General features: G+C 43.3%; 1 protein-coding gene across 1 annotated transcript; it reads left to right on the forward strand.

Moving 5' to 3' along the window:
- The first annotated feature begins 3472 nt into the window (after positions 1–3472).
- On the forward strand, positions 3473–11362 carry LOC113417917 (interleukin-8-like). Its single transcript, XM_026676533.2, has 4 exons — positions 3473–3584; positions 6604–6742; positions 7867–7950; positions 10144–11362. The coding sequence occupies exons 1-4, from the start codon at positions 3518–3520 to the stop codon at positions 10145–10147; spliced, it is 294 nt and encodes a 97-aa protein (XP_026532318.2). The 5' UTR covers positions 3473–3517; the 3' UTR covers positions 10148–11362.
- Positions 11363–12140: the final 778 nt, after the last annotated feature.

Raw genomic sequence — 12140 nt, forward strand, 5'->3', positions numbered from 1 at the left:
TGGGTCAATCACCAGGAGACTGTGAGTTCGTCTTGCCTTGGCCATGAAAGCCAGCTGGGTGACTTTGGGCCAATCACCAAGAGATTGTGTGAGTTCAAGTCCTGCCTTAGCCATGAAAGACAGTTGGGTGACTCTGAGCCAATCATCAGGAGACTTGAGTTCTAGTCCCATCTTAGCCATGAAAGACAGTTGGGTGACTCTGAGCCAATCACCAGGAGACTGTGAGTTCTGGTCCCACTTTAGGCATGAAACCCAGCTGGGTGACTTTGGACCAGTCCCTCTCTCTCAGCCCGTCACCTCACAGGGTTGTTGTTATGGAGATAATAAGAGGAGGAACAAGTATCAAGTATGTTCATTGCCAAATATATATAATAAAAATGAATAAAAATGAATTAATTATTCTTCTTGGCTTCTCCTTTCCAATAGGAGGGAGAAAATCCCAGTTCCCAGCAACAACACTTTTTCCTTCTCTGTGTAATTTTATGGGAGTGACAGCCAAAATCCTGTTTCTCCTTGCTTCCCTTCTTGCAGAAGTGGAGTCAAATTGCTATTTCCTGGAACCTCACACCTTTCCCCGCTGACCAGGCATTGCAATGCCTACTCTGCCTTGGTCACATGCTTGAGGCACGAGACTGGCTGCAGACTCTTAAGATGGGAACTGTAATCGTTTGAAGTTCCTCCTTGCTTTCTCCTGGAATAGAAAGTCAGAACAGTTTTGTTTTGTTTCTCTCGTCTCAGACTTCATCCACTTTTAATTTGGGGAAACAGAAGCAAAGCCTTATTAGATTTCACCTTGTGAGGGGTTGTTTTTTGTTTTTTTTTTTGTGATCACCACGATGTAAAAAAGATGTGGAGACTCTAGAAAGAGTGCAGAGAAGAGCAACCAGGATGATGAGGGGACTGGAGACTAAAACATATGAAGAACGGTTGCAGGAACTGGGCTTGGCTAGTCTAGCGAAGAGAAGGACCAGGGGAGACAGGATAGCAGTCTTCCAATATCTGAGGGGCTGCCCCAAAGAAGAGGGAGTCAAGCTATTCTCCAAAGCACCTGAGGGCAGGACAAGAAGCAATGGGTGGAAACTAATGTTGAAAGCAATATCCTTCTGGGTTCAGTTCCAAGTGGGGAAAAAGACACTGGAAACATGGAGGCTGTTTGGGAAGATGGTTTAATGGTGGATAGGATCACATGCCTCGGAGCTCTTGGGCAGAAAGGGAAGGGATACTGAGAATCCCTTGGTTTCACACCCTCTTTTGGCCCCCACCTTAGTGTTTCCTGTTCCTGTGTAAGAAATGTATCCTATTGGCTGTCAGACTCCCAGGGGGCGGGGGTCTTAGCTAACTTTGTAGACTTTCTCTGGACCACATGGCTTCACCTGGGTGCTGGCTGATGCAATCTTCCCAGGTGCCATGTGGTGAGATGGGTAATGGTATCATTTCCTGAGGGCCATGTCTTAATCCCATCACCCTGGAGCTGAAGGGAGGGCAGGGAACTGCAGGAAGCTGCTTTGTCTTTAAAACATCTTTCTCCTTTTCTTCATCCAGGGAAATAACAATATTCTGCCTTTTTAATATTTCCTAGAATATTTCATTCTTCTAGGAGAGGGGTGGGTGCTACTTCCTACGCTAATCAAGGAGAGAAGCGACTTAAACCTAAGAAGGAATTTCCTGAGAGTTAGAACAATTAACCAGTGGAACTGCTTGCCTCCAGAAGTTGTGAACGCTCCATCACTGGAAGTTTTTAAGAAGAGATTGGACAACTATTTGTCTGCAATGGTATAGGGTTTCCTGCAGGGGATTGGACTAGAAGACCTCCAAGGTCCCTTCCAATTCTATTATTCTATCTATTTAAGAACATTGTGTACACACAACCTCAGACTGTTTGATTAGTTTATGGCCCCCTGTGAAATGTGAATGCAGAAAATACTGTATTTTTTTCCATGTAGAAGACGATACTTTTTCTTAAAAATATTTACCTAAAAATGGAGGCGTGCCTTATATACAGGGGGCTGAGAGGAGAACGACGGTTGTGAAACTGCCAATACCTTATCTCTACAAATGAGCTTCACAAGCAAAACCTCTGGTTGCAGAGACCAGCTAACAGGTTTCCTCCAGTCATGAGCCTTATGTAATGTCAGCTAACGCTGCGGACAGCGTGTAGTCAATGCCCGGATGTGACATGAAAGCGGTAATATCGGATCCTTTAGAACTTTGAAAAAGAGCTTGGTCAGGTAAATAACAGATAATCAGAGTTGGAAGGGACCTTGTAGGTCATCTAGTCCAACCCCTTGCCCAAGCAGGAGACCCTGCACCATTTCTGACAGATGGGAGACCAATCTCTTCTTGAAGGTCTCAAGTGATGGCGCTCCCACAACTTCCGAGGGCAACTTCTGTTCCATTGGTTGATTGTTCTCACTGTCAGAAAGTTTCTCCTTATTTCCAGGTTGAATCTCTCCTTGTTCAGTTTCCATCCATTACTCACCTGGTGTGACCAGAAATTCCCCATACATGTCTTAAGCAGTTGACGATGGATCACCATGGATGTTATTGAGAAATAGAGAGGTCAATTCTTCTCCACTCTGAAGATAAGACTATGTGTCTTTGGATGGCAACCTCCAGGATTGTAGACTAGATGGGGGAGTTAAGAAAAAAAGAAACCCCAACATAAATGACACTGATTCATCACTTTTGTACTAATGCCGAGATCACAACGCAGAAGGTGTCCACCAAGTCACTATGTCAGGATTCCGGCAGTTGCCCCAATTGAATCATGACTCTCGAGCCAAACTTCCAAAACTTCAAAAGGATTTATTGGGAGTTAACATATTGGGCACTGCCTGGATGTAGCTGACTCTGAGACACATAACTCATTGTCACCCTTGACCCTGGTTTTCCCCCACTGCCTGGGTGTATTGTAATTCATATTCTCCAATGGGACACATCCATAGCTAAGAGCCATCAATCATGCTCTCCAGTTAGAATTTTGCTGGCAGAAACTTCAGTCACCAAGTTACTATCTTTGAAAAACTATTTATGGAATGCGCTTTCTATTTCCAAGCTACCGCACTGCTCTTTCAAACCCCTTTCCCCCCTCCCTTTCTGTTGGCAACTCTAAAAAGACCATAGAAATATTTTATGAATTGACACACTACTTGAAGGATATTTTGCCTTCCTAGAAGCAGAGTCAATCTGATTGAGAAGGTCCTTCTCAGATGCCCAGATACAACGAAGGAAGGTTTCTGGGCCTTTACATAAAACTTCCTCCTTTTAAATTCCCCTTCCCCTAGTCAACCAGTAAAATGGTTTAATTACTTCTGCTTCAGAGAACACCAGGAAAAATAAATGTGTGTGGAAGTTTATACAGACAGACAAAGACACATATATGCACAAGGGGATTTTTTTCTTTCTTTCAACCCGTCTTTTAAGGCCATATCTGCAAGTTCCGTTTAGGAAGGAAAGGTTTATAAGGCGAAAACACTTCTTCAAACCATCCTTACTGGGAATCCTATGAATCCCAGCGATGGTGAAGGGCCTGGTTTTGATACTAACCCTTGCCATAATAGCCAGCCACATCAATCCGATTTATGGTAAGTCTCTTTTTTTAACATTTCAGCTTAACTACAGAACCGATTTCCTGATACAGAATAACAAAGTTGAGAGGGACCTTAGAGGTCTTTTAGTCCAACTCTGCTCCAGCAGAAGATATTCCAGACAAGTGGTTGTCCAATCTCTTCTTAAAAGCCTCCAGGGTTGGAGCATTCACAACTTCTGGAAGCAAGTGGTTAATTGTTGTATCTGTCAGGAAATTTCTCCTGAGTTCTAGGTTGCTTCTCTCCTTGATTAGTCTCCATCCATGGCTTCTTGTGCTGCATTCAGATGCTTTGGAGAATGGCTTGACTCCCACTTCTTTGTGGAACACTGTTATCATCCCTAGTCCTTCTTTTCAACAGACTAGACATGCCCAGTTCCAGCATGTTTATATGTTTTAGCCTTCAGTCCCCTAATCATCCTGGTTGCTCTTCTCTGCACTTTTTCTAGAGTCTCAACAATTTTTTTTTATAGTGTGATGATGAAAACTGGATGCAGTACTCTAGGTGTGGTCTTACTAAGGCTTTATAGAGTGGTATTAGTACCTCACTTGATCTTAATTGCATCCCTCTGTCAATGCAACTTAGGGTTGCATTGGCTTTTTTTGGCTGCTGCTGCACACTGCTGGCTCATATTTAGCTGGTTGTCCACTAAGACTCCAACATCCCTCTCATAGTTACTGCTATTAAACCTGGTTTTACCCAGTCTATATGTATACTTTTGGTTTTGGGCTGTGGGCTGTGGCATGCCAGCAACCAGACCACACCAACAAGCCAAGCCCCATCTGTGGGATGCAGGCAATACATGAACCACGCTCCCTCCGATCCACAGAAAAACCTTTCTCCACAGAACCGGCCCCTGGTACCCAAAATGTTGGGAGCCACTGCCTTACTGGTTCTCTTTTGTCTACTAAAATTCTGAATTTTTACCTTTGCTGCCGACACTGAAACCAGAGCCACACAGAAACCAGCATATAAGGTCTTTTCTACTCTTTGTTGTTAAATGAGTTTTTTTTTCCACTGTTCAACATTGTGCAACAGTTATGAGGAAGCTTATTGATCATAAAGTCACTAAGAATCAAGCCCAGTGAAGAAACTTGACTTACCAAACTTTTAGATGGCTCAGTTAAAAGTTTTCGTTGTTTAAGATGCTATGCCTGAAAAGTCGTATGCGTAGAAAGTAGTGGGGAGTAATGGGGAGTTAGTAAAACAAATCTTGGAAGAGTAGCACCATATTTAAGGTTTTTACATCTTGTTAAGAGATTTGTAGTTTTGGGGGGAGCGAAAGTATTTTCCCTGGCTAGGTCACTATTATGTAGCTTCTAACCATATGCAGGTGAACACATATGGCTAAATACACAGCAGATGTGCCAAATGAAACCCACATTTAACTAGCTTTCTCTGGCATCTTTCTCAAGAGGCTCAGAACACATGCTAGGCTAGCATTTTTGGGTTTCAGCGATGGAATAAACGATGGAAACCTTAGTGACCATCCTAGAATCAAAGAGAAAACAGATACATCCACAGGGAGCATTTTTTTTGGTCCTGATTCAAGATGCAGAATTGTGGCATATTGTGGCAAGCACAGCTTTAATCCTTACTTCCTCTGTCCATGTATTTAATATAGGCTGTGGAGAGTGGGAACATGAAAGTTTGTGCTAAGGAATAATTAATTGCAAGGCTTTGTAATGTGGGATCGTTGATGCGGAGTTGTTTTCTGACAGACATTTCGTTATGCAACTAAATAGCGTCTGAGCCGTGGTGGCACAGTGGTTAGAGTGCAGTACTGCAGGCTACTTCTGCTGATCACTGGCCGCCTGACATTTGGCAGTTCAAATCCCACCAGGCTCAAGGTTGACTCAGCCTCCCATCCTTCCGAGGTGGGTAAATGAGGACCCAGACTGTTGGGGGCAATAGACTGACTCTGTAAACCGCTTAGAGAGGACTGGAAAACAGTATATAAGTCTTAGTGCTATTGCTATCTGCTGGCAGTGGCGATGTTACCCAATTGGGTAATGAAACATCTGCAAAAAGAAGAAGAAGAAGCTCAGAGAGCACCAAGGACCCCTCATGTCAACCCTGAGCTAGCAATGTTCTCTTCTATTCATACTTTGTAATGTGTGCTACAGAATTAACTTTAATAAAAACGTGGAAGCCCTAAAGATATGCTTATTATTTAAGAACTGGGGGCAAGATGTTGGGTAGAACAGCACATTCCTTTTTTGCATTTAAGGAAGTCTAACCACGGTCTACAATTCTGAATATTTTTTTTAAAAAATATATAATATTAGGCTATGTCATGCAACTCACTGGCTGATGCTATGTCATGCAATTCACAATTACTTTCTGCAATTGTTCACTGCACAGAGTCACTGTGTGTGAGTTGGGTGGTAATATACTTTTTTAAAATAAATAATAATAATACTTGGGGGTGGTTTTTTTTTTTTTTTTTTGGATGTATGCAATTCAAGGTCCAAAAAGGGTGCATTTGCTCAATTTTGTAAGCCAATAGAAAACCTAGTCTCACACAAACTAAACTTTGCCTGTTGTGCAAATGCAACCATTGGACCCTCATCTGGAGGGGAGGCGTTAACACAGATCTTAGCTTTATGCAGTCACAACGGCTAAGATCCTATATATCATGCTAACCCATTGTTTGTAACATGAATGGCTTGTAAAGAACCCTGAGTGGCTTATTACATACTTCAGTCATAAATCACGGGTTCCAGGACCCAAGCTCGAAGCTCATCCATGATGCTAAGCAATGAAAGAAAAACAAACACATCGTGACTTTGTCTTATTGTGTGAGCCCAGTTAATTGTGGTTTATCCGTTAAACTGCAATGAAAACAATAACTTACAGCTATTCTTTCAGCCTGTGGTGCTTATTATGGCAATCACCCAAAGAGGCGACACAGTTATACTGTGTGATATGGAGAGCACTTTGGAGGAAAAACGTCAAGAATATGCTAAGAATATATTGCAGTAATTATTAAACATGTGCATTGGTTTGCAAACAGGTCTGGCAATGGAAGGGCACGTCGCCCACTTGGGAAGATGCAAGTGTTTAAGGGACGTTGCAAAGCTTTTTAGACCCAAACAAGTGAAACGCATTGAAGTCATCCCCAGAGGAATACATTGCCGAAGAACCGAGATTATGTAAGTGAGACCAACCAGCTTCAATCTGGATTAGAACAGCAGGGGTGTCAAACTCGATTTCATCGAGGGCTGCATCAGGATTGTGTTTGACCTCAGGGGACCAGGGTGGGCGTGGCCAGCTCGATGTCACTCGTATCGGGTGGGCAGCTGTGGTGGCCCGAGCACTCTGCCAGAGAAAAAGGGCTACCGAGCTCCATTTTCGGCTGCAACGGCCTCCTGCAACCCCGAGCTCCATTTTCACTGGCAGAGGCACCGTGGGCCAGTCCTTCTGTCAGGATTCCGGCAGTTGCCCCAATTAAATCATGACTCTCGAGCCAAACTTCCAAAACTTCAAAGGGATTTATTGGGAGTTAACATGTCCGGCATTGCCTGGATTTAACCGACTCTGAGACACATAATTCATTGTCATCTTTGGCCCTGGTTTTCCCCCACCTTCTGGGTGTATTGTAATTCATATTCTCCAATGAGACACATCCATAGCCAAGAATCATCAATCATGCTCTCCAGGTAGAATTTTACGTGGCAGAAACTTCAGTCACCTAGTTACTATCTTTGAAAAACTATTTATGGAATGCACTTTTGATTTCCAAGCTGCTGTACTGCTCTTTCAAACCCCCTTCCCCCCTCTTTTTCTGTTGGCAACTCTAAAAAGACCATAGAAATATTTTATGAGTTGACATTCGGCTCCCCTCACTTCTTGAAGGTGACTTGTACAACACAAAAAGAAAACAAATTTATTGCAGGTATAGGACTTAGGGTTGCGACACCCACACCAGGCTTGGTTGGATTTTCTGCATGGAACCTTGCACTTGTTAGAGTTGTTACCTTTGCTGTTTCCAGAGTGGCCCCATGGGCCAGATCTAAGCACCCCCGGGCCTTGAGTTTGACACCCCTGGCCTTAGAGGAAGCTTGTCCTCTGGAACAGGGGTCCCCAACTGATCCATAGCATGCTAGAAACCAGGCCATGCAAACAAGCAAAGTCTCATCTGCAGGATGCAGGCAGCACATGAAACCACAACCCCTCCGATCTGTGGCAAAACCTCTCTCCACAGAACTGGTCCCTGGTGCCCAAAAGATTGAGGGGCCGCTGATCAGGAAGACTAACAGCCTCCTTTCTCTTTCAGAGTTACTCTGATAAATGAAAGGAAATATTGTGTCGACCCTGACAGTCCTCGGGTGATTTCATTGCTTGAAAAGTTGGCCAAGAGGTACAGTCTTGCATATTTATTTTTATTTGTACTCCGCCTTTATTTTTAAAAATAAAGCGGCAAACCTACACAATACACCTTCTCCTTCCTATTTTTCCCACAACCCTGTCAGGTGGGTTGGGCTGAAAGAGAGTGACTAGCTGGCTTTCAAAGCTAAGGCAGGATTAGAACTCATAGTCTCCTGGTGATTGGCCCAAAGTCACCCAACCTGGATTTCATGGCTAAGACAGGACTTGAACTCACAATCTCCTGCTTTCTAGCCTGGTGCCTTAACCACCAGATTTCCAAGGTTTCCAAGGGCCAGCCTTGTGTAGTGATGGAGCTGACCTAGGAGCAGGGAGACCCATCTCCCTTAGATAGGGAGGCCACTTGGGGGAATTTGGGCCAATCACCCCCTCTCAACTTGATTAGTTTCAGTGTACGTGAGAAGTACTTGTAGTCCAAAACTTTTTGCATTATGTACTGTGTTTCCCCCAAAATAAGACCCAGTCTTATATTTTTTCCCACCAAAAAAGGCACCAGGTCTTATTTTCAGGGGAATGTCATCCACTGACTAATCTCATTTGCGTGCATCACCCCCGCCCTCCTTTTTGCTGTCAGAAGCCTTCAGGAACTTCTTCTTCTGCAGCCAGCAAGGCAGGGACCTTCAGAAAAGCCTTGCCAGCTGCAGAAGAAATGGGCCAGTAAGGCAGGTGTCGGGGTGTGCAAGGCCTGGCCACAACTGTCCAAAAGTAAGTAGGGCAGCTCCACCCCCCTACCCTCACTCTAGCTGAATTTTTACCTGTGCACTCTGGAGTGGACAGGATCTTAATTAGGAATTATTTTGGGGGGTAGGGCTTATATTGGGTGCATGTGTAAAAATCAAGCTAGGATTTACTTTCAGGGTAGGTCGTATTTTTGGGAAAATAGGATATATTGGTGGCATCATGGTGAGAACTAGACAGATACAGTACAAGATAAGGGGATTCTGAGGCAAACATTAAGCAAGGGAACAAATCAGTGGATTTCACGTAATCTTCAAGCACTTCACAGGTAGTCCTTGACTTATGATTCATTCATTAATTTTTAGAAAACTCCTCAGGGGTAGTTATGACCTGGATTTGAAGTTCTGACAGTCAGCTCCTCTCCTCCCTGTAGTCACATGATTGCAACTGGCCCACAGTTATACCCTTTTGAAGGAAGTAAATGACAGAATCTGCCAAAAATCAGACCACAGGATGCTGCAAATAGCCATAAAGGCGAGCTAATTTCCAAGCACCCAAAATGGGATCATGTGATTATGGGGGTGGTGGTGTGTGTGGCCATCATAACGAGGTTGTAGGGTAACTCTGGGGAAGTCTGTTTTAACTTCAGCTGGTCACAGAGCAACCAGTCACTAAGTGAGGAGTACCCGTACATTATCCTGTACAACTGTCTTATTTTGTGAAACTGCTCAATCCACAGAACAGTATCTTGGATCCAAAAATTCTTCCTTATTCTCTTGTCTAGCCCTCTACAAGATAGATCAATCACATTATTTGCCGATCATGTTAGTTGCTATAAGGATTAGCCAGGGATGGGCTGCTACCGGTTTGCACCGGTTCGGGCAACCTGGTTGTTAATTTTATGGCCAGATCGCCAAACCAGCAAATCCCACCCCTGGCTGGCCCCACCCACCCTGCCCCTCCCCTCCCAGGAGTCTCCATGTGGCCTATTTTGGATCGCAGGGCATGTGCAGAGTCTCAGGGAGGGTGAAAAACAGGCCTCCCAGAAGTTCCAGAAGGCTGGAAACGGGCCCATTTCAGGCCTCCAGAGAGACTCCAGAGCCCATGGAGGCCATTTTCGCCCTTCTGGAGGCTTGAGGAAAGCCTCCGGAGACTGGGGAGGGCGAAAACGGGTCCCCTGCCATGGTGCAGGAGGCTGACTGAGCCACACCCACCATACCAACACCCACTGTGAAGCCCAGCCCTGGCATTAGCAATATAAAATGAAGTGGTTTGAATGTTTTCAACAATAAAGTTATTATTTCTTGGCACTTGGGGAACCGTACCGAAAATAACATAGAATTCAACTCATATAAAGAGCTAGATACGGAGTCTAAGACTTCTAAGTTTTGCAATCTTTACATTACAAGACCCTTATGACTGTTTTAAACATTTAAAATAATTAAAAACTTTAGGTTATGTAATAACAACAAATTTGCTTTGATTGCAGGTAATTTCAAATTGATTTTTTGAGGGGTGAACACATCCTTCAGATGTCTTGACAAAACAGCCCATCCTGCAAATATCAGATTATGTTTCCATATGGATAGATTTAATTGTATACGTTCAAGTGGAAATTTCTGCATTCCTTGGAAAAAGCTAGTGGCAGAAGGCAGACACGAGGAAATAATGGCTGTTTTGGAATAAAATTCAAGATATTGTGTATTTGCTTAAAGGAAACTTAACAATTCTAGCAAAGCTACTATTGAATAATTATACTATGCAGCTACTCCGCAGTTACCACCCAGAGCTACGACTTCACAGCAGTTTTGCTTCTTGTAAGTTTTTAATAATTATGTTCTCAGCATATGACCTCTCTCTCCCCCAAACTTCACATAGTCCTAATCCTGCTCATATCCTAGATTCCCTCAAATATTTTTTTTCTATTTTGTATTCTACAAGAATGTCTGAGCTGTTTGGCTGAAAAGAAAGGGAAATTCACAAACCATTCAGAAGCGTGGCAGTTGATAAAAAATAAAGGTTAATTTCATATGAATGAAATTAACTTTTCAGGTTGTGGCTTATAGGTAACCAAGCCAGGCCTACTCTTTATAACTTAACTTTCAACCACTATGCCTTGCTCTATTTGTGGCACGTATTAACAACATCTATGTTTTGGATATTTGCCACAAACTATTACAATGCCTAATGTTGTGTCGGCAATGTGATGAACATGTATTCACTCCTTTTGCAAAAAGAGCCACCAGCCTTTTTTGACACATGGATAAATTTGGAGTTTCAAACAGATCTCTGTAATGGAGCCTGGTGAGAGGATTACCTAACTTACAAAAGGGGAGCCACTGTGTCCATTAAAAACAAACAAAAACTACCTTTTTCAGCTAACTGACAGATTTTATTAAAAGGCATGAACTTTGTTCAAAAGGCATAACTTATGTAGCCAGAGACATTCTGAGATTACACAGTTCTTCATCTTTTCTTCTTTTATTGCTTGAAAACATCCTTTTTCAGCCAATTAGCAAACAGGGATAACTTTGTCCATGCCACCCAGAACTCCATCAGTATTTTATCTAGAGCAGGGGTCTCCAACTTTGGCAACCTTAAGATTTGTGGACTTCCAACTCCCATAATTCCTCAGCCAGCTTTGCCCAGAACTCTATCAGTATCACAGAGCAGGGGCCTCCAACCTTGGCAACTTTAAGACTTGTGGACTTCAACTTCCAGCTGGATGAGGAATTCTGGGAGTTGAAGTCCCACAAGTCTTAAAGTTTCAAGGTTGGAGACCCCTAATCCTAGAAACTTACATCCACTCACTACTTCTAAACCCTCCAAAGTGTAAAATATGGTTTAGAAATAGTGAGTGGATGTAAGCCTCTAGGACAGGGGTCTCCAACCTTGGCAACTTTAAACTTTAAAGGGATTAAAATGAGTTTTGCACACTTAAAACCCCATTTCTGCCCTTAAGCTCCCGTCTTGCAAATCCTCGTGTTGGAAAACGGCACTAGCCACCCAAAATGCCATCACAACAACTTCGTTGGCTATGTTGCTCCATGACTCACAGGTGGGGGACAATGTAGCTCACAGGAAACTTTGCAACCACCTATAATTTCTTGTATTACAAACAAGATTTTAGAGGCAGGCAAAGAGTAAGCATGTGGCCACCCAGGCATGGATCTAGAATCCATATGCAGTAGTACCTACCTGTCAATGAATACTTCAGCTTCAACCACAACAATACAAGAGCAAACAATAGATATAAACTCAAGGTTAATCGCACCAAACTTGATTGCAGGAAATACGACTTCAGCAACAGAGTGGTCAAGGTCTGGAATACTCTACCTGACTCTGTGGTTTCTTCCCCAAACCCCAAAAACTTTAACCTTAGACTGTCTACTATTGACCTCACCCCTTTCCTAAGAGGTCTGTATAAGCGCACCAATGTGCCTACCGTCCCTGTCCTATTGTTTCTTTTTATTTTTCTTATATGTA

The sequence above is a fragment of the Notechis scutatus genome, chromosome 4 (assembly GCF_049901735.1).
Source record: "Notechis scutatus isolate UNSWTSFEM ecotype Mainland chromosome 4, rNotScu1.2, whole genome shotgun sequence".
Lineage (NCBI taxonomy): Eukaryota > Metazoa > Chordata > Lepidosauria > Squamata > Elapidae > Notechis > Notechis scutatus.

Excerpts from the sequence above, each read along its gene's own strand:
- LOC113417917 (XM_026676533.2), top strand. The coding sequence starts at position 3,518 with ATGGTGAAGGGCCTGGTTTTGATACTAACCCTTGCCATAATAGCCAGC. Across the intron at positions 3,585-6,603 it reads CCACATCAATCCGATTTATG|GTCTGGCAATGGAAGGGCAC; the intron begins GTAAGTCTCTTT and ends GTTTGCAAACAG. Across the intron at positions 6,743-7,866 it reads TGCCGAAGAACCGAGATTAT|AGTTACTCTGATAAATGAAA; the intron begins GTAAGTGAGACC and ends TTTCTCTTTCAG.